Source organism: Papio anubis, chromosome 2 (genome assembly GCF_008728515.1).
Source record: "Papio anubis isolate 15944 chromosome 2, Panubis1.0, whole genome shotgun sequence".
Taxonomy (NCBI): Eukaryota; Metazoa; Chordata; class Mammalia; order Primates; family Cercopithecidae; genus Papio; species Papio anubis.
Genome location: NC_044977.1, coordinates 43,498,228 through 43,521,227, shown reverse-complemented (window position 1 = coordinate 43,521,227; position 23,000 = coordinate 43,498,228). Strand labels below are relative to the sequence as shown.

Here is a 23,000-nt window from a genome sequence, read left to right as displayed (position 1 = left end):
CAGTAGTCTCAGTCTGAGAAGGCCTTTGACACTTCAAGGACCAGAGAGTCACTGCAGGTAATAAAGGGTTAACTTTAAGGACATAAGCTCAGGAGCCCAGGAAAAGCCAAACTGGCAGCCCCCAGAGGAGATCCAGACCTCAGATGGATCACCCACCTTACAGGATTGGTTAGTGCAAATGCCTGTGCACAGAGATCACCTGGCGAATCTGGTTGAAATGCAGATGCTGATTCCACAGGTCTGGAACACAGCCTGGGAGTCTGTACTTCCAGTCTCTAGTTGATGCCATGCTGCTGGTCCACAGACCACTCTTGGAGTAGCAAGGAGGGATTTAATTACATATGTGATATATTCCACCTAGTACAGTGATTCTCAACTTCAGCGTGCATCAGAATCACCTGGAGGGCTGCTGAAAACACTGACTGGGCTGGAGCCATCTGCCTGGGTCTCCCCTCCCAGATGGTCCAAGCACACCTCCCCCGTACCCCCAGCCACCTCTCAGTGCCACAGCTCCTGCTATCTACACCCGCATGAAACCACTGTGGTGCAGACCAAGGCTCTGACTATGTAAGAGACAGAGAGAGCCAGCCAGCGGGTCACCTAGACTGTGACAGCAGAAGGGAGAATGACCCCCTGTCACGAGATTTAAGGGAGAAGAGTAGCCCTGATGACCACTAATGCAGCTGTGGAGGTGCCACTGACACCAGGATTCTTGGGCCACCTTGAATTCGTAGGAAATGCTCCTGTGCCATCTTTTGTTGCCACTGCCCTTTTTCAGGGACAGATCTCAGATTCCTTTTATCTTCACGTTGGGTTGGATTGATGACATTATACATTTTAAGTCCATGTCTATACTGGCTGAGTTTAAAATTATTGTGTTCTTCCTGCATGTTTGTCATGGCTCTTCTTTTCATTCTTTTGGCTCTTATTTCTTTTGGACTGTCTTCCTTTATCTAACTTTTCTACCCATCTGAAGGACCTACAATTATATTTCCCATTTATGTTCCTTATAAATGCTTTTCAGCCTCTGAAACTCCTCAATGACTCTTCATTTTCTAGGGGTATATGCCGTATTTTTTAAAATCTAGGCAGAATCTTAAAATACTCTGAGTTTTTGTCCTTTTCTGTCTCATTAGAGTTAACAATACAAATGTGATAGAGAGGAATATTATTTTTTCTTGCCCCACCAGGCTCTTTGCTGTAAAATAGTCATGTGTTCGAGACTGCCTTGGCAGAAGCAGCCTTACTCATGTAGTGTATGAGAGTTAGCTGGAAAGTTACTTGGTCTCATTCTTTTATATATATATATATATACACACACACACACACACACACACACACACACACACACACAGAGTCTCACTCTGTCGCCCAGGCTGGAGTGTAGTGGTGCGATCTTGGCTTGGTGTGATCTCAGCTCACCACTACCTCCACCTCTGGGGTTCAAGTGATTCTCCTGCCTCAGCCTCCTGAGTAGCTGGAATTACAAGTGCACGCCACCACGCCCAGCTAACTTTTGTATTTTTAGTAGAGACGGGGTTTCACCATGTTGGTCAGGCTGGTCTTGAACTCCTGACCTCTTGATCCACCCACCTTAGCCTCCCAAAGTGCTGGGATTACAGGTGTGAGCCACCATGCCCAGCCTCATTCTGTTCTTGAAGGATGACTTCCAAATTTCCTTAGGTGGACTCTTCCCTCCTTTAGCTTCACCATCCACTTTGCCTTTGCCTCTTTTTCCCTCTAAAATATGCATGGGTTGCACTTGCTGGCCCAACTTAGATTTTTGCCACTGAGGCTGCCTCCTTCTTTTTCCATCTCATATTCCTCCACCTCCTTCTCCCATCTCCACCCTGGCCCTTTGTGGATTTAGGCTTTTCCCAGTTGCTTATAGTTCTAGCCTCTTCTTCATTCCTCAGATTTTATTGAACTTTGTGCTGGGATATAAAGAACAATAAAGCTCAAACTCCTAGCCTCAAGCAATCCTCCTGCCTCAGCCTCCTGAGAAGTTGTGACTACAGGCACATACCACCATGCCTGGCTTCACAGTTCTTTATACTTGAACTTATTTGTGTTTAAATTGTAAATAAAGCTGGGCATAGTGGCTCACGCCTCTAATCCCAGCACTTTGGGAAGCCAAAGTGGGCAGATCACTTGAGGTTAGAAATTTGAGACCAGCCTGACCAACATGGTGAAACCCCATCTCTACTAAAAATATAAAAATTAGCCATATATGGTGGTGGGTGCCTATAATCCCAGATAGGAGGCTGAGGCAGGAGAATCACTTGAGCCCAGCATAAGGAGGCTGCAGTGAGCCGAGATCACACCACTGCTCTCCAGCCTGGGCGACAGAATGAGACTCCATCTCAAAAATATATAAAAAATAAAAATAAATAAATAAATTGTAAATCGGTATTTTAAATGTTTTTCTTCTCCACTAGAACTATAAGCTCCATGAAGGCAAGACATGTCTCTCTTTATCAGTTACTGAATCCCCAGGGTAAGGAAACTAGCGCAGGGCCTGAGCCATGATAGGTCTGCCCTGTAGAAAGAGCTCAGTAAATATTTGTTGACTGCCTTTGTATCTGCCTTTGGGACTTCATCCCCTGTACTAAGAAAGGGATTCAGTTCCTAGTATATATAAGCACTAGTCAGAGCTTCAACAAACAGGCTGACATGTACAATAAAATCCAGAATAATATCTGAGCCTTAAAAGAAAGGCAGAGTGCTTCAAAGAGGAGAATCTCTGCAAAAATGTTATTCACATTGAGCAATTTCAGTGACCTTTAGTTTTGACTTTTTTCATTCCTTTTTGCTTCAATACCAAGTTTAATATTCAACCAGAAATTCTGGTTCTAGGCACTTCTCTAGAGGTTTTATTAAGCCACTGGCCCTAAACAGAGACAGTATCACCCTTCAGGGGGCACTTAGGAGATGGTGGTCCTTTTGGTTTCCCAGTAATTGGGAGAGTTGCCGGATTTAGGGGGCAAGGGTACAGGATGGGCTTCACAGCAAGAATATTTTCCCAGTTCCTCACAGTCCTACCAGAACAGACGCCACAAATATATAAATCGGTGGTTCCTTAGTCTTCAATAATACAAAAAAAAAAAAAAGTCTTCAAGACATTGTAAAACAAGCCCAGTAACTGAAGAAATGGTCATTGTCTAGAGGGAAGATTAAAAGGAATGAAGCTATAGCTCCAAAATTATTGAAAAATTTACTCTGCACAAATTTTCTACTAAATGAAATATAATGTTTCTATCTATATCTATAATTACCTCATATAATTGTATATATAGATAGTGCTGTTACTATACTATTGCCCTGAAAATGTGGACCAGAAGAGACTTAAAACTCATAATATTAGACACAAATAGTATTAAGTTAATGGAGATGCATAAAATGTAGGCATCTTATTGACTTTTATTGCCATCTCACATTTTTTAAAACTTTGGGGAACAGTAATAAATCTATATTGTAAAAAGATTGTGTATTGACATTATTTTTTAGAGATGACTGGTGTTTTCATCCTAACACATGTCTTCTTTATAGTCTCTTGTTATCACTGTTTCTTCATCCAAACCATTCACTGAATGTATATTTCAAGGTAAGGTGGGATTTTACCTTGAAATCCTGTGATAACTTTTACTGTGATATCTTTTTTTACTACTCAACCCCATATCATAAAACGGAGAACTGTTTTAACACCACATTGATACATTAATCATCTTTCTAAAAATGTTCTCTACTTCAGTGGTCTGTAACTTGTCTTGCTATGTTATCTTCTTTTAAAGTTATTTTCTTCTTTCTTTTTTATATAATACATCTTTTTAGTTGAGTATTCTAGTGTCCACTTATAGACCTGTGCTCTTTCGCTTTCTTGTGCTACTTGTACAGTATGATTTTTCATCACTCACTTTTAGATCTAAACATACATTAGGAGTTAATGCAAGAATCAGCCATTTCATTGTCTTCTAATGTGCCTGAGCACTGACATATTGAAATGGTCATGCTTGAACAGTTGCATATTGAAATCCACATTTTTATAATTTACTTTCCCTCTATATCACTGTAATGCTTTAGTTAAGGCTTTACATTTATTTTCTTTTTGAAATTATCACATATGTGTATGTGTGATTAGAAGGGAATTTTGATCAGGGTGGCATGGGGGTATCAGTTAATTATGTGTTATAAAAAGCAGATATTTGTTCTGATAGAGTGGAGAACCACTATTTTAATCCTCAAAAAACACTTTGAAGTTGGTTACAAGTAGAGTGACTGCTCCCCACTTTTCCTGCAACAGTCCTAGCTTTCTCCTGTTATCCTGGCATAATTATTAATTGCATTTCTCTCAGTGTTGAGAGTCTGTGTTTGGATGATAAATTATATCGCCACACATTTTTAGAAGCATTTCGGCTCCTTTCAATTTTGATCACATTATTCACTTTTTGAGCAGTATGTTCTGACCCGATTCAGTCTTTCTGTATCACTTGACAAACAGAGCTAGGTCTACCTTATCCCTTCCGCCACTGAACTTCCCAATCCTAAGACCTGCCAGCATTCTCTTTTACTTGTCTTTGAAAAATCTAAGATCAAATACCATCAGTGTCTTGGTCTCTCCTTTTTCTCGGCAACTTGCTTCTGTCCTCACCAATTCTCTTAACTCACTCTTCTATTTTTTGCATTTCTACTTTAATCCCCTTTCCACTTATTTTTCTACATAACCTTACTGTTCTGCCAGATTTTCATACTTTTACAAAATTAATTTTGCCTTATCTAACAATTTGCAACTTCAGATTTTTCCTATAAATAGACCCTGTTAGTAATTTTAGCCCAAATTCTTTAATATGAGTTAACAGAGATGTGAACTCTCTGTTAACTCATATTAAAATAAGCATCCATCAGTTCCATTTTTAGCTGACTGCTTTATGTGTTATGTTTTCATCATACCCTCTTACCCTGACATAGAAGTATCTCTCCCCAGCATTCTTTTGCTATTCTTTGGGGAAGTGGCATGTTTTTGCTTTTATTTTATTTTTTAAGGAACAAATGAATTTAAGCCTTTTGGATTAAGATGCTTAGCTCCCAAGACTTTTTAAAATGTTCAGTCTATTTTTTTTATTGTGGTAAAATATACATACCTAACATAAAATTTACCATTTTAACCATTTTAAAGTGTACAATTGTCATTAAGTGCATTCACAGTGTTGTACAGCCATCACTGCTGTCTCATTCCAGGACTTGTTTATTACCCCCGATGGAAACCCCATAACCATTGAGCATTAATTCCCCATCCCCTCCTCCCCCAGCTCCTGGCAACTATGAACCACCATCTTTCTCTATGGATTTGCCTCTCCTGGATATTTCATATGAACAGAATCCTATAATGCATGGCCTTTTGGGTCTGAGCTCCTTCACTTAGCGCACTTTTTCAATGTCCATCCATGTTGTACCACGTGTTAGTACTTCATTCCTTTTACAGCTGAATAATACTTCATTGTATGGATACACCACATTTTGTTTATCCATTTATCAGTTGATTAGTCTAATTTTTATGAAATCCTTATTCCCAGATGAAATGACTGATACAGTAGCGTGGGTAGTGCAATGGATGGTACACAGATATTTTGTGGTAAAATATTAGAGCCTGGATTATGCTGTTGTATAGAGCGTGTTTAGAAGGCCCTATCCATCCTCTGTTTGGATGCCAGATTTTACTTTCTTCCTCCCTGCCCCTTTTTTTGCAACTAGATGATGTTTTTCATGTTTTGTTTCTTCTTTACCATTGTATTTATAGGTTTTAGAAAATACAGCTGAGTAAAATTACTCCGAGTCCCACCACCCCCAAAATAATCAGTAATAATAACATGATACCTTTTCTTCTGGTTATTTTCCTGTCTTTGGGTGTTTTAGTTTTACCTAATTATGATCACATTAAATAGGTAATTTTGTATGCTGCTTTTTCTGCACAAAATGTATTTATTTAACAAATATTTAAATACCTACAATGTGCTGGGATTTGTTCTGGATACCTCTGATGAGTGAATAAAAAGTTTCAGCGGGGATATGGGTTGGAGTCTTTAGCATATAGATGATATTTAAAGTTATGGGACTAAGACCTCCTGGGGGAAATTAGATGGAGCTGGGGAGAGGCCCAGGACTCAGCCCTAGGGTGCCCCAGCGTGCAGAGGTTGAGCAGAGAAGGAGGTTGAGAGAAGATGGATAACCTGGTAAAAGCAGGAAAGTCTAGAAGAGAAAGCACTTTGAAGGGGAGTGGGACCTTGTGTCAAATGCTGCTGAGCTTCTGAGTGAGATGGAGACAGAGTGTCAACCATTGGGTTTGATGAGATTGTGGTTGGGATGGAGCCCAGTGGCGCAGAAAGGATCACAGCCCATGTGGAGTGTGCTGAGGAATGAATGAGATAGTATCCTAACATGTACCTGCACGTTTCAGATATTCTTCAACATAATTTAATGGCAGAATAAGACGTCTAATTGTACATTTTAGACGTACATAACTACTTATTTTCTTCCTACTCACTGACATTTATGGTGCTTCTAACTTTCACTATTACAAACAAGATCAAAGCGAATACCTGTGTAAACTTTCTTTTCCAGCTTGAGCGTTTTTTCCTTTGAATGGAGTCACAGAAATGGAGGTGCTGGCCCAAGAGCAGAGCATCATTAAAGCTTATGGTTTTTCCTCACTCAGATATTTCCAGAAGGACTGGACAGTTGGCTCTGCCTCTGGCAGAGTCTGAGGGTCCAGCATCTTGACTGTCAGTTGGGTCCTTTCAAAATAAATCTCTCCTTTTATCAATTTAGAAGTTACTTTTGAATAGAGAATGGAATGACAAAAACCAAAACACTTTAAAAAATGAAAGCTATACATAGCTCACTAAGTAATGTTAAACAGAAATTCCTGTATAGTAATCACCAGTTATATGGAGCCACAACTTAAATGTGATGCGAGTGTTTGTTATTAATCCCTTTTCACTAAGGTTCTGGTGGAACCTTAAACCAGGTGTGGCTGATGAAAATATTTAGCCATGATTTTTCTCCTCCACACCTATGTTTTTACACAGTCATATAAATGTGATCAAAGTTAAGGAAGTTTACCCTTTTGCAGTAAACACCTGCAAATTCCCCACAGCAACTGTCTGCTGATATCAGAGGATGACTCTACCCGCCCTGGGGTAGGGTTTTATAAACATCCCCAGCTTGTAGCAAAAGGAGAACAACTTTCAGGGTGATCATCATCTCAAAAACGACCTATTCCTCCCACCACACCCCTCAAAATAAAACTCCCACTACTTTAGAGTTATTTCATGGTCACACTGTTAATCGTCCCTCCCAGCTGCAGGAGCTGGATGAAAGGAGCTGACCCCAGCTGCCTTGCTGGCTTTGCTATTTAATGGCTTCCTGCCTAGCATGGCGGCAGCTCATCCAGGATCAGCAGCACCCAGTAGGACAGCACCTACTACAGCCGCATCATCTCACCTAGGACTGACTGGCAGTGCCCGGCATAGCAGCGCCTTGCCCAGGACTGACAGTGCTTAGTGTGGCAGCACTGCAGATACTGCAGGAGGTGCTGGCTCTGCTGTAGCTTATCTACAGTGATCTGTCCTGCTCCCTTTCAGCTACTTGCCAGGCCTTAAGTGGAAGAATGGAGTGTTGATTGTGTCAGTCAAGAACAGGTGTGGTAAGAGATAGGCGTGGACATCTCCCTCCCTCCCTTTCACTGAGAAAATGTTCTGGAGAGGTCCTGGATCACTCCAAATAATCCCCAAAATGGAAAGTAGAGCATGCCACCTAATAACTCAGCAGGGTGGTTGAGAGTTCTAGAATCTGGCAGACCTGGGTGAATTTCTGCACTGTTTCTGACTCTATGACTATGTGTGGATGACTTAACTTCTCTGAATCTTATTTCCCTCATCTGTTTAACAAATAGGATAATGTAGTATCAGCTTCATAAAACTGTTGCGAGAAATTCACATGATAACGTATGTAAACACCTACCATAGTATCCATAGTGACACAGCCCATGCTCAATCAAGATTAATAATCACCATCACTATCCTACCCACCCCTGCTGTTGAATCCTTTTTACTTTCATTGCTCCAAGTCTGTGGCTCAGACCTGACTCATCAACCCTTTTTCTTGCAGGAAGTTTTGCAAAGCAACTTGGTCAACCTGTTGTTTCCAAAAGTTTGGGGTAAGTCCTGGGTGTTCAAGACAGAGTAAGGGTTGGATCGCTTTCCTGCTGACTTGAGCAGGATAGGTCTGGGGAGTAAGTCTTCTTGGCTCTCCTAGGTTATAACAACCACAGTGCGGAGCCTAGTGCAATGAGATATGTCATTTACGCAGCACCTCCTGACCTGGCTGCCTCTGTGATTGGCCCCTTTGACTGGCCCAGCTGCTAAATGCTAAGGAAGTGGGAGAGGTGGCCAGAGTCTGCAGTGGACTCTAACAATCAAGGCAATAGTCAGAAGATTGAAATAAGCAAACCCAGAAGAGGCAGGTAACAGTAGCTGCTGTAATGGACAAGCCTCAAATCCCAGTGGCTCAACCCAGGGAAAGTTTGTTTCTTACTCAAGGAAAGTTCAATTCAGATATCCTGGAACAGGTGGAGAACCTTCCACATTATCTTCCAAGAGCCCAGGCTTCTTCCATTTTGTAGCTTCATCTTCTGTGCCCTTGAGCCCGTGCTGGGCCTTCTGCATCTCACCAGCAGAGTGGACGAGAGACTGCAGAGCCTCACAGGAGGTTCTTAGGAGTCGGCCCTGGAAGTGGCATACAGCTCTTCTGCTTATGGTTTCCTGGCCAAAATCCAGGCTTTCAGCCAGAGCTCAGTGAAATTCAGGCATACCTAACTGCAAGGCAGGCTAGTAAATGAAGTCTAGCTGCATGCCCAAGAGGTAGAGGAAATAGGTTTTGGTGCCACACATTTTTCTAGAGAGAGCATGAGAAAGTTTCTGAGGCATAAACCTGGGAAGGCTACACTTTGATGGCTTTTGACCTCAACTTAGTGCCTTTGGGTGAGGTGGAGAGAGGACGGTTGAATTGCTGCCTTGTCTGGGACTGGATTCTCTGCCAATTTCCTTACAGGGATAGATTTTCAGCTTCAGCAGTGGAGACCCGTCCTAGCATCTGGGGGGAGTGCCCACCAAAGTTTGCTACCAAGCTGGGCCGAGTTGTGGTCAAAGAAGGACAGATGGGACGATTCTCCTGCAAGATCACTGGCCGGCCCCAACCGCAGGTCACCTGGCTCAAGGTGAGGTTTCTGTCTGCCCTGACCGTGATCCAGCCTGTATTAGTCTGTTCTCATGCTGCTAATAGACATACCCAAGACTGGGTAATTTATAAAGAGAAGAAGTTTAATGGACTCACAGTTCCACATGACTGGGGAGGCCTCACAATCACGGCAGAAGGCAAATGAGGAGCAAAGTCATGCCTTACATGGTGGCAGGCAAGAGAGCGTGTACAGAGGAACTCCTCTTTATAAAACCATCAGATCACGTGAGACTTATTCACTATCATGAGAACAGTACGGGGAAACCCGCCCCATGATTCAGTTGCCTCCCACTGGGTCCCTCCCACAACACATGGGAATTATGGGAGTGACATTTCAAGATGAGATTTGGGTGGGGACACAGCCAAACCATATCACAGCCTTAGGGACCCTGAAAATTCAGGGTTAGACCCTTCAACTAGTAGGAGTCTTTTGATTCTATTCCTCCTGTTTCAGGTAGTTCTCAGGGGTTTTCTGTATGTTTGTTAGTGATGCATGTTCCTGCCCCCATTACAACTCTCCCTCTGTTACTCAGAACACAGTGTTCTGACAATTCTCACACTCACAAAATAACAGAAAACTTCTGAGTCAAGACAAGCCTGACAATCTCAAGAGAGTGGACTGTGAAGTTAGGGTACTAGGTGTCAAGCCACAGCTCCCTGGTTTATAAAGCCTGGGAAGCTGGATAAGTCATTTGATTTCTTGGAACCCTGGTTTCCTTATCTGTGAGATAGAAATAATACCACCTGCCTCAAAATATTGTCGGGAGGCTCCATGTGGAAGGGATTTATAAATCATTCAGAGCTGAGGGAAGTGAAGCTTCAGTGGGAGAGGTGGGCGGGCAAGGGAGGCAGTGGCATGGGGTTGGGGATGGCTGTTAAACAGGGCAATGAGGATCCAAGGGGAACAGGTAGAGTCATGGCCAGGGGAATAGGTTTTTCGGGGATGGAATGCCTGGGTAAAAGTGGGTATTGACACCTTTTACCTGCTTCGTAATTCTCTTGAACTCCCCTAGGAAAAGACTAAAAGAAATAGGGAGCTAAGGAAAAACTGAAGTGAGGAATATGGGATTTCCTACCTCAAACTCAGCCTCCTTTGAAACCATTTCCAGGCATCTGCTCTAAGTGGGACAGAGCACCACACCACATCCATAGACCTCAAATCAGGGCCCCTGAACTGTTTCAAGTCGGCTCTCTGAGCGCATTGACAGGGCCCACAGCAGAGGTGCTGCTGCCCCGGCCCTGGAGTCTGTCCCGCCAGAATTGGCAGGAGGCAGGAGGACACAGCCAGTAGGGAAGCAGATTTGTATGACCAAGTTACCCCATTGCCATCCACAGGGAAATGTTCCACTGCAGCCGAGTGCCCGTGTGTCTATGTCTGAGAAGAACGGGATGCAGGTTCTGGAAATCCATGGAGTCAACCAAGATGACGTGGGAGTGTACACATGCCTGGTAGTGAACGGGTCAGGCAAGGCCTCGATGTCAGCTGAACTTTCCATCCAAGGTATCGACCAGTGGAGGGCTAGTGCAGAACAATCCCTGCCTGGTGCCACACCCTCCTAGAGGAGCTGCTTGTTCACTGCGCACCTGTGTGTGTATACACGTGGCCCACTCACACACCCAGGCACTCCCCAGGGGCAGATCTTTTTTTCTTTTTTTTCTCTTCAGACAGAGTCTTGCTCTGTCGCCCAGGCTAGAGTGCAGTGACATGACCTCAGCTCACTGCAACCTCTGCCACCCAGGTTTAAGTGATTCTCCTGCCTCAGCATCCTGAGTAGCTGGGACTACAGGCACGCGCCACCTCGCCTGGCTAATTTTTGTATTTTTTGTAGAGACAGGGTTTTACCATGTTGGCCAGGCTGACCTCAAGTGATCTGCCTGCCTTGGCCTCCCAACGTGCTGGTATTACAGGCATGAGCCACCCTTCCCGGCCGCCATGGGCAGGTCTTTGACAAGAAGAAAGGGTGAGCAGGGGCAGCACAGACCTGGCCACGGGGAAGATGCCCTGTGCTTGGCTGCCACCTTCCCTTGTGTTCCCCTACTCTCCCCCTCCATGTCTTCAGTCCTTTCTTCTCACCCGGACTCGCTTTTGTGTCTGTGATTGCCAACTGGAAGAATGAACGTTGCTAACATCTTGCCATCACCCCAAATTTAACCTGCCCAGAATTTACTCATAGTTTACTCTGTCCTTCAAGTCAGGCAATCCTTTGACTTGACTCCCTCTACCAGGGTTCCCATGTTTCTTCACACCCAGACTGGACTTTCCAGCATCCTTTTGACCCCTGCCTCTTTCTCCTTGAGTCATCAGCCCTGTCAGTTCTTCCTTGGAAGTCTCATTGAACACGTCTCCTCCTTACACTTCCTTGGTTCCTGAGGAGGTCCAGGCTGGTCCTTCCAGGAGGTCAAGGAAGTCCAGGCTGAGGAGGGAGTGCGTGGATGGGGAAGGGGCTGCACGTCACTTTACTGGAGCAGGAACTCGGGGGTCAGGAAGGGAAGTGGCTTTCAGTCCTTCTTCCTTCTGTGTCCCCCTCTTTTCTTCTGATTTTTCTCTTCTGCATCTCCTTCTCGGAAACGATTCCTCCTTGCTCGTTACTTTTTTTGGCCGGGATATTTTTCACAATCTACAGAGAGAAATATATTTCACAGTACATTGCAACCCAAAACATGTATACGTAGGTAAGGAAGTTTCAGGAAACCATCCCGACTGTACTGTGCACAGTGCGCGCTGGTATTCTCTATTTCACTTGACATCATGAAAACAAGAAATCCTGTCCTGACCAGAGAACCTGACTTGGTGGCTCACTGCTGGATAAGGAGCTGCCATCAGACACCCAGAGAAATGTGTGCCTGCCCTGGCGTTGAGTTAAAAGCTGTTCCCTCCTGGTGGACTTCATGACAAAATATGGTGCCTGATATTTGTTTTAAAATACTCAAAAACAAACAAAAGAAAACAAAAATGGATAGATAAGACCCGCAAAATGTGATATCTCCTTAATCGTGGTGATGGCTTTCAGGGTTTGTTCTATCTTTCTACTATTGTATATTTTGAAATCTACCATGATAAAATTTGATAAAAAATATAGCAGGAAAAATATGTATTTTATGTTTTTTCTTTGGAGAACTGGGTAACATTAACAGTGTGCTTTTCTGTACAATGGTAGGCTACAGCGTTTGGGTTTGGAATTTTCAGTAGATGTTTGTACCTGGGTTGGTTTTTTTTCCTTCTGTTTAGTGAACAGAAATAGATTCCATGCCCTCAGGATATGGTAGCACCAGCCACTATTAAAAAGCCCAAAGGACAGCACCTGAAGCTTTGACAATGTTCTCCAGAGCTGGGGGGAACTCACAGGCCAAAGACGTTCAGCACCAGGGAAGCTGGAAGGAGCCAGCAGGGTGGGACCACGGTGATGGGGAAGTGTCTGGGGAGGGAAAGCTTGGTGCATACGGCATTCTACTAACAGTCTTTCCACCCTTCCCCCTTTTTCCAGGTTTGGACAGTGCCAATAGGTATGTCTAGGCTTTGTGACTTTTATATTTTCCATCTTGAAATGCCCTGCAAAGAAAGAAGGGATGTTATCGAGAAATGCCCTGAATTTCTGAATCATCTTATGGGGCAGAAGAATTGGCCTTTTGGAGGGTGTTGTTTTATTTTGGGTGTTTTTTCTTGTTCTCCTAGTGTAATATGACACACAGGTTCTATCCCAGGTTGCTGTCAGTATTGAGACTGGAAAACTCTATCACCACCTTTCTCAGTATCTACACAGTCTTTTCTCTGGTTAGCATCCTGAGGAAGAACTGCTCTGAGAAGGCCACCTTCCTCATTCCAGGGCGGACTCTGTTCCCTCATCCAGCCCAGACCCAGCAGGAGCCTCTTTCCTGTGTGTGAGGCTCGGTGCTAGATGCTTGGGTGTGCAGGGGTGGGCGTAGAGGAGGGCTTCGGCAGAGCTACACGAATGCTCGTTACCAACTGGGATGTGTCTGTGAGGAAGGACGACAGGAAGGCACTGATTAGAATAGAGGGGCCAGGAAGCCGTTTTGGAGCTTGGTATTTGAGCTCAGACCTGTGCAAAGGAATGTTAGCTGGTGAAGACAAGCTCAGGGAGTGTGCTCCGAAAAGCAGGGATAGTGTGTAGAAGCTGTGAACCAAGAGGTGAGCCCATGGGGACCCAGAAGGATGCCAGTGTGGCCACAGCCTGGTGAGTGGTGGGACGGTGTCTGTACAATCGGGAGCAGCCAGAGCTGGCGTTCCTGTGGGCCCTCTTGTGGGGCTCAGTGTCGTTCTTAATGTAGTGGAAAAGCTGTTGGAAAATTCTCGGGCTTGAAATGACATAATTTGATTAATGTTTTTAAAAGATCGACTGTAGTCGCTGTATAGAAAATAGATTAGAGAGGGCAGAGTGGACATGGGACACCGGAGGCAGGGGTTGAACTAGGGAGGCACCAGTGGAGAAGGGAAATGTAGGGAAAGCAGGGCTCTGCAGGGCTGCAGGACAGGCACTTGTCGGGAATGGCTGCTTGTGCTCTGGCTTGGGAAACTGGGCACACTGCAGAGAAAGATGCTCTAACTTGCTCTTAACTTGTGGGCTTTTGTGACCCCTGGAATCCGTGCTTGTGATGAGTAATGTTTGTGAGTAACCAGATGATCATTCTATTCTCCCCTCTCCTCACCCACCCTACCCCCACCCTCACCACCACACAGGTCATTTGGGAGAGAAACAAAAGCCACCAATTCCGACATCAGGAGGGAGGTGACCAATGTAATCTCAAAGGAGTTGAAACTGAACAGTCTGGAGGCTGCAGCTGAAAGCAAGAACTGCTCCAGCCCCCAGAGAGGTGGCTCCCCAGCCTGGGCTGCAAATAGCCAGCCTCAGCCCCCAAGGGAGTCCAAGCTGGAGTCATGCAAGGACTCGCCCAGAACGGCCTCGCAGACCCCGGTCCTTCAGACGACTTCCAGCTCCATCACCCTGCAGGCCGCAAGAGTTCAGCCGGAACCAAGAGCACCAGGCCTGGGGGCCCTATCGCCTTCTGGAGAAGAGAGGAAGAGGCCAGCTGCACCCCGTCCAGCCACCTTCCCCACCAGGCAGCCTGGCCTGGGGAGCCAAGACGTTGTGAGTAAGGCTGCTACCAGGAGAATCCCCATGGAGGGCCAGAAGGATTCAGCACTCCCCAAATTTGAGAGCAAGCCCCAAAGCCAGGAGGTCAGGGAAAATCAAACTGTCAAGTTCAGATGTGAAGGTGAGTAGAGGTAATTAGGGTCACCGTTGCCAAAATGTAGCCCCTTGGTGGCCACTCCCTTCCTTCAGCACCCAGCTGGTCTGCACCTCCTATATCCACTCATCTTCTTGGACTAGCTCCCCTAGAAAACCACCTTACGGGGCCTTCCCCTCAGGAGGGACTCATTGTAGAAATGCCCTTTACTCCGGAGAGACCCCTAACAGCAGCCTGTGGTTTGCTGTTGGATAGAGTACCGGCCCTGTTCTTACCACCCTAGAAGAAACACCCTCATTATTGCCAACATCAGAAAACAAACCTCATGGTCTCCTCCGCCCTTTCGTCCCCTTGCCTGGCTTTGGCCAACCTGGAGACCTGGCCCATCGCCCTGTATTCATCCTCCTCAAGGCCCCTGACTCTGTCTCAGGAGGTTTCGTCTTGTGGAGTGTGGTTGAGGGTGAGGAAGCAGACTCAGAGGTGGGAGGGCAGCTCCACACCAGACTGAGCCCTTTCCTCCAGCTCACGCCTTCCCCACCTACCTCACAAGCACGGGATGCTCTCCAGGGCACAGGGAGCTCATGTTCTTCACCTGGCCCTGTAGTTTCAGGGATTCCAAAGCCTGAAGTGGCCTGGTTCCTGGAAGGCACCCCCGTGAGGAGACAGGAGGGCAGCATTGAGGTTTATGAAGATGCTGGCTCCCATTACCTCTGCCTGCTGAGAGCCCGGACCAGGGACAGTGGGACATACAGCTGCACTGCTTCCAACGCCCGAGGCCAGGTGTCCTGTAGCTGGACCCTCCAAGTGGAAAGTGAGTACACTTCTCCGGGTCACCCTGCATTCTCTGTGGGACAACCAGTCATGGGGTGCTTTACCTTCTGCAGATGGTTCATCTCCTATAGTCCCCTGCCTTGGTGCACAGCCCAACAGATATGTCACCCCCAACCACATGCCAGGGCCAAGTATGTTGCTCCAGGCCAGTGATTCATAATCAGGAGTTCACATCAGAATCACCTCAAAATCAACATGCATGGCCCCACGCCCAGCCCAGCTGACAGCTGCCTTTCCTAGGTCCCTCAGCTGTTCGAATAGTATCGTGACTCACGTTTGCAACCACAGAGAACCGAGTGTTCATTAAATATACAGGTTTAGAGTAATGTGAGATGATGTGGGATCCCACATCTTTTATGTTTATTGTACTGTCTGTTTATAAAAGTAATGTATGTTCATTGTGGGGAGTTTAAACAATATATAATCTTATGACTCAGAAATAAATTATATTTTAATGTTTTTATACAAACTTACCACTGTGGTATTTGTATACTGCTTTCTATCCCAATTTGCTCGTGTGATATTAACATCTTTTTATACAATTCTTGGAAAGCATGACTTTTAGTAGCCATATAATATTGCATGGAATGGCTGTATCTAATTTAGGTATGCTGTTATTTGTTGAATTAATTAAATTGTTTCCATTTTCACTATTATAACATACCTATGATAAATATTATTGTACCTGTCTATCTCTATAAAATTTCCCCCTTACTCTAAATGCATGTGTAGGCCCTCCGCCCATGCCATACACTTCAGAAATGTATTAACAAATACCACAAGAGTAGAATCTGCAAATTGCAGGCTGCTGGAAACTGTAGAACAAATAACTTTCACCCATTTTTTTTCCCACGTACAAATTGCAAACAAACAAACAAAAAAAGACAACCTACAGAAAACTTAGATTAGAAGGTATATAGTAACATCAACAATTACAATAATTTTTGATAATCTTGTACCAACTCTGACTGAGATAATCTTTAAAAAGTTTTTATGGGAACATCAAGAAAATTTGGACACTGATAAGATTTAATATAAAGGAATTTGTGGTGTTTTAAGATGTGATGTTGGTCTCATTACTTTTTTTTTTTTGTAAGTTCATCTATTTGAGAGATATATCCTGAGTTATTTACTGGTGAAATGATATGGTTTTTTATATTTGACTTAGAAATAATTCATGTCTGGGGAGCACTGACAGGAGTATCAATAAAATAATATTGATAACAAATAAAAGTTGAGAGATCGGTACATAGGAATTCACTGCACTGCTTTGTCTACTTTTGTCTATGTTTGAAAATTTTCCTAATGCACATTTCTAAAAGAAAAAAAAACTTAGTGATGTATCCATATAGTAGAATGCCAGACAGCATCCTGTAGACTGATGCCAAAACATGTTCAAGACGCACTAGGAAGGGAGAGGAACAAAGTACAGGCTCACGTATAAAAGGAAGAAAAGATCTGTGTACACACATGCAAAAGATGCCTGTGTGTGCAGAAATCATTTCTGGAAGAGCACACAAGTCCCTCTAGGAAGGGGAACTGGGGGTCCACAGGAAGGAATGGGGCATCTTACTTTTCACTGTATACTATTGATTCACTGGGATTTTAACTATTGTTTAACTGGGATTTTTACTATTCTTGTGAATTCCTTTACAAGAAATATTATCCATGCCATTTGGAGGTGGGAGTGCCAGTAGGAAGAGTTCACAGGTCTAGGAGATCAAACCTCATCATCCAGGCCAGGTTTCTGTCCCTGCGTGGGGGACAGAAATATGGTGTCAGGTCCACCACAGGTTAATGGCGTATCCAGAGCACCTAGATTCTCCTGTGGCTTCTTCTGCTATGAATTTATCTAAGTCTTGTAGAGGACTATTTTTAGCCTGTTTGCATCATGGGGTAATATATCTCAGGTTGATTCCCTATCTTGTTGTGTTTTGTGTGACAACTTTGAGATATAATTCACGTAACATAAAAGGCACCCTTTTAAAGTATACAATTCAGTGGTTTTTAATATATTCACAGAGTTGTGTGGCCATCACTATCATCTAATTTCAGAACATTTTCATTACCCCTCCCAAAATATCCTACCCATTAGCCATCACTCCCTGTTCTCCCATCCCCACAACCCCTGGTAGCCACTCATCTACTTTTTGTCTCTATGGGTTTTCCCCTGCTGAACATTTGATGTTAAGTGGAGTCATTCAGTATATGGCCTTTCGTGTCTGGCTTCTTTCTCTTAGCTTAATGTTTTCAAGGTTCATCCATGTTGTAGCAGGTGTTAGTACTTCACTCATCCATGTGGCTGAATCATACCCTATCGTATGGATATAGCGTGTTTTGTTTATGCATGCATCAGTTGAGGTCCATGTGGTTGTTTCTACTTTTTAGCTATGGTGAAAAGTGTTGCTCTGCACATTTATGTACGAGTTGTTTTCAATACCTGTTTTCAGCTTTGAGGTTTAGAACACATATATTATTGGGTCATAAGGTAATTCTGGATTTAACCCTCTGAGGAACTAACAAACTGTTTTTCACCATTTTACATTCTTCTAGCAATGTATGAGTGTTGCAGTTTTTCCACATTCTCACCAATACTTGTTATTTTCTTGTTTGCTTGCTTGCTTTTTTTAAAAAACAAGGTCTTGCTTTGTCAGTGGGGCTAGAGTGCAGTGGCATGGTAATAGCTCACTGTAACCTTGAACTCCTGGGCTCAAGCAATCCTCCTGCCTCGCCTCCTGAGTAGGTGGGACTACAGGTGCTTGCCACCACACTTGGCTAATTTTTTTTTATTATTTGTAGAGGTGGGGGTCTCACTATGTTGCCCAGGCTGGTCTCAAACTCCTAGACTTGAGTGATCCTCCCACTTCAACCTCCCAAAGTACTAGGATTATAGGCATGAGCCTCTGCACTCAGCCTGTTTTCCATTTTTTCATTATAGCCATTCACAATCATCTGACTATGTTTTTGTTTGTTTGTTTGTTTGTTTGTTTGTTTTGAAACAGGGTCTTACTCTGTTGCCCAGGCTGGAGTGCAGTGGCATGATAATAGCTCATTGCAGCCTCAACATCCCAGTCTCAAGTGATCCTTCCCACCTCAGCCTCGTGGGTAACTGGGACCACAGGCACGTGCCACCATACTCAAATAATTTTGTTTATTTTTGTAGATACAAGGTCTCACTATTTGCCCAGGCTGGTCTTGAACTCCTCGCTCAAGCAGTCCTCCCACTTTAGCCTCCTAAAGTGCTGGGTTTACAGGCATGAGCCACCACACCCAGCCTGACTGCAATTTTGATTTGCATTTCTCTGATGACTAGTTATTTTGAGTATCATTTCATATACTTATTGAACATTTGTATATCTCCTTCAGAGAAATGCCTATTCAAGTACTTTACCCATGTTTTAATTGGGTCATTTACTTTTTTATTGTTGAGTTGCAGGAGTTCTTTATATATTCTGGATACAAGTCATTTACCAGACATGATTTACAGTAATCCTCTCTCATTCTGTAAAGGCTGGATTATTTGTCATGTGTGGCCACAGAAGTCCCTGCTTAGTTAGCTTAGCTAATTGATTGAATGGAGAGTTCCTTTAACACCTTGAACTAATACTTTTCCCTGCCTTTGCCAAGGGGCTCTGTGTGTGTGTTACACCCATCTTCCGTGCTCTGGCCAGCAGTTTACAGGTCTGCTTTAGCCTTTACTTTCTGCTTGCACCAAAGCTCCAAGTCAGCCAAAGGTGAGACAGGAGGGCCTTCTTACATCTTCCCTGGGCAGGCTCACAGCCCTGAACATCCATGTGGGCTTCTCAGTTCTCAGGAATCTGTCAGAGTTTTTCAAAGTCCTGGACATCTCATTCCCCAGTTTTTCCTTTTAAGTTTTTTGATCAGACTCTTGTTAGCCCCAAATGATATTGCTGTCTCAAGTAGCTGTAATATTAAACAATTGTTACTGATTGTTTTTAACAAACACCCTGGAGATGGGGCCATCCACACAGAGTAAACTCTGAGTTAGGTTAAATAAAGACAACCCTGAAAATGGAGCTATTGAAGGAGCTGCCAGACAGGGCAAATAGTGACCATTTTCTTAGGGATGGGGTTTTTCAGGAGCTCTGAACCCATCCTACCTCTTGCTAAGTGGCTGATTTTCACAAGTACCATAGGTACTGTTGGTTTTCAGAGTTACCCCAGAGCTGGGGCAAGGGGGACAAGAGTGAGAAAGCACATAGCTTGCTGTTCTTACCAAGATTCAGCTGTGTGTTTTGTTTTTGTTGTTGTTGTTTGCTTTTTGGGGGGTGGAGGGGCAGGGTACTGTTGTTTGGGTTTTTTTGTTGTTGTTTATTGTTTTTACTTTTTAGAGACAGAGTCTTGCTCTGTCACCCAGACTGGAGTGCAGTGGCGTGATCACAGCTTGCTACAGTCTCAAACTCTCGGACTCAAGCAATCCTCCTGCCTCAACCTACTAAGTGAGACTACAGGCACATGCCATCATGCCTGGCTAATATTTTAATTTTATTTTTTTGGTAGAGACAACAGTCTTGCTGTTTCCCAGGCTGTTTTCAAACTTGGGGCTCGAGCAGTCCTTCTGCTTTGGCCTCCCAAAGTGCTCATATGAAAGACGTGAGCCACCACACCTGGATGTTTGTTTTTAATGAATGCTCTCAGAATGTTGCAAGCCTGTGGTTAATTTCTGGCACTCTGAAACCATTGCTTTTGACTCTTTTTGCCAGTATTGTTGTTGCTTTTATGGAGGAGTAGATCTTCAGAGGTCTTTACTCTGCCATTCTACATCCTATCTTATTGATGAAGACACTCGCTTTTCTAAAACTTCTCCGGTTCCTAAACATCCTAGTTAATTCTTGGCAGATGAGTTTACCATGAAGCAGGTCATCTGATGGGTGTTCTTTTAGCTACCCCTACAGACTTCTCTCTTTCTGTTTTCCTACACTGCAGAATACCTGTCTGTTTCCCTTCCCAAGACTTCTCTTTCTATCCTTTCCCATCTTCACAAGGATCTGATCTAACAATGATTTACTCCTCCACTACTTCTTCAGTCTTTCCCCTGCCCTTGTTGAGAGACCTATTTTTTCTCCCTACAAGCATGCTCTAGTTGTCCCTATGCGGAAAAAGAAAAGAAAATCTTCCTTCCACTTGAGAGCCTCTCGAGCTCCTACTCTATCCCTACTCTCTCTTTCATCCCTAGACTATGTTTGCTGCAAGTGGAGTCTCTATGTGCAGCTTTTACTTGATAGTAAAGCTAACACTCACTGAGGATGTGCTATGCTAGGTTTTGTGCTAAATGCTGTACCTGAATTGTTTCACTTAGTTATCCCAACAATCTTATAAGAAAATCATTCCCATTTTCTAGATGAGAATACTGATCTTTAGTAAGGTTAAATGACTTGTCCAAATTCACAGGCCTTGTAAAAGAGAATATATTTCTAACCCAAATTGACCTTGCATGAAAGCCTATATCCTTTTTGATAATTCCCGAAGGCATTTCTCTAATGAGGGAGTTCAACACTGGCCAAGGGAAAGGGAGGAGAGGGTGCCTCCCCACCTCCTCCAGGTGGTCTGTCTGACCTTTCCTCAGTGCCAGGCCTGTCCAGGTACACCATCACTCTGTCTTGCCACTGCCCTCCCATCGCCTACCCTCCCCTAGGATCTGGAGGAGAAAGTGCAACTGTACAGTCAGAGCTGGCTGTATAACCTGGCTTCAGCATCGAGTTCAACTATGGGAAATTAGTAACTTCATCTGTAAAATGAACTCAAGAGAACAACCTAATGGCATTGTCACAATCACATCTTGAAAAGTACCTGGCACATAGTAGGCCCTCAAATTTTATTAGTTTTCTTGCCCATAAACCCCTGCAGTATAATATGGCATTTCCTCTCATCTCTGTATTGAATAGGCTGTCTTGAAAAGCACCATTGATATATCTTCTAAGCACCAAATCCAGTTCCACCTTTTCTCAGCTATCAGCCACCTTGACACATGTACAGCATGTTCTGGTTGTCATAGAAGAGATTATTCCTATTGCTCTTAATTAAGGTCCCCAAACTAGAAAATGTCCCCTAATTCACTGATGTAGAAGGCTTTTGGAAAGTTCAGCTCAGCAGTTCTCAACCAGAATGTGCATTCAAACTACACACAGGCACCATTAGTGCATATCCCCAGGTCCCTGGCAGCTCTGAGCCCTGACCTAGACTGGGGCTCAGACCGTGCTTAGAAAACTGGAGCACGTGTGAGTCCTTTGATTCAGTTCTGGAATTGGAAAAAAATCATCGTAATAATTTAAAATGGAAATGGCCTCACCTGTAAGCCTGTGGCTTATACAAGTAAAAAGATATTCACAAGATTGTGTAATCACTGATGGGACATATTAAAGAAGATAAGAGACACTAGAAAGTAGAGTAGGACCGACAAAGCAGAAGGAGCTCTGCGGAGGCTCGAGGGTAGCAAAAGCCAAGGCCAAACAGGAGGCACCTGGATCACAGAGGAGCGAAGGCTCCAGGTTCCAAGCACCCCAGGGCTAGGGTGTTTTGTGACTATGAAAAAGCCCCTGCTGGTGACTCTGCTTCAGGCTCCAGGTCCCTACACCACTGGCGCTGCCTGTTTCCTAAGCGTGAAGAGAGAGAGAAGGCAAAGGCAGGCTGCCGGGGGTACCCAGGTGTCCAGGACAGTGAGGCGTGCCTGGGAGGCTGGGGTGACTGCAGGCATCACCAGAGCGGGCAAGCTGTGATCTGAGCTGACCTGTCCTTTTCCCTCACAGGGCTTGCTGTGATAGAGGTGGCCCCCTCCTTCTCCAGTGTCCTGAAGGACTGCACCGTCATTGAGGGCCAGGATTTTGTGCTGCAGTGCTCCGTACGGGGGACTCCAGTGCCCCAGATCACTTGGCTGCTGAATGGTGAGTGCCCCCTGCTCCAGCTCTCTGCTCCCATCCCCTGGCCCTTTGGCCGTGCCTGAATTCTCACTTCTCCCTCTGAGCCATTTATGCCTTGGACATCCCGGTGCTATGAGAAGGAAGCACAGGGCACAGAGAGAGCATGGGCACTGGGATCCTGGTCCCGACTGACTGAGGAAGTTACTACTCCTGTCTGAGCCTTGAGTTCTCCATCTGCATGGTGGGAATCATGCCATTGTGAAATTAAGTTAGATCATTTCTATAAAGTGGATAATGAGATGCCTGACACATAGGGGCACGAGCAGTTGGATTTCTTTTCATATGGCCAAACTCATAATGGGCCCTCAGTTAATGTTTCTTGAGTCAATAAATGAACAAATAAATTAATAAACTAATGAACCACTCTCGAAGTCGCTTGAGGGATCTCACCTTTTATTTAGTGGCAGGTGGTTCTGGCCTCACAGACCAGTTATTCTTTTAAAGTGATAGTCCTATAGAGACTCGCCAACTCTTTTTTTGTCAAGTAAGGTCCTTTAAAAAATCATTTGCTGTATATTATCACCCTTTTCTTTTTAAAGGACCATTTAATTTCAACAGTGTGGGAGAACTCTGACTTAAAAAGACTGAGAACAGTCCATTAAATTGATGAGATGGATCCCCCGGGAGGGTGAAAGAGGCCCTGCTGAGAGTCAGGAGACACAGGCACCGTTCACTGCTGAGTGGTCTAAGTGACCTTGGACACTTCACCCCTCAGGGTACCAGCTTCTTTATCTA

General features: G+C 44.3%; 1 protein-coding gene across 4 annotated transcripts in view; it reads left to right on the top strand.

The window, feature by feature from the left end:
• Positions 1-23,000, top strand: part of MYLK (myosin light chain kinase) — a 221,368-nt gene that overhangs the window by 87,060 nt on the left and 111,308 nt on the right. For all 4 annotated transcript variants that reach the window (XM_031663046.1, XM_031663049.1, XM_031663047.1 and 1 more), the window contains exons 4-10: positions 8,164-8,212; positions 9,106-9,271; positions 10,627-10,792; positions 12,777-12,795; positions 13,988-14,523; positions 15,101-15,307; positions 22,095-22,229. In XM_031663046.1, the coding sequence (XP_031518906.1) occupies positions 8,164-8,212; positions 9,106-9,271; positions 10,627-10,792; positions 12,777-12,795; positions 13,988-14,523; positions 15,101-15,307; positions 22,095-22,229 (1,278 nt within the window). The remainder of the gene's footprint in view (positions 1-8,163; positions 8,213-9,105; positions 9,272-10,626; positions 10,793-12,776; positions 12,796-13,987; positions 14,524-15,100; positions 15,308-22,094; positions 22,230-23,000) is intronic.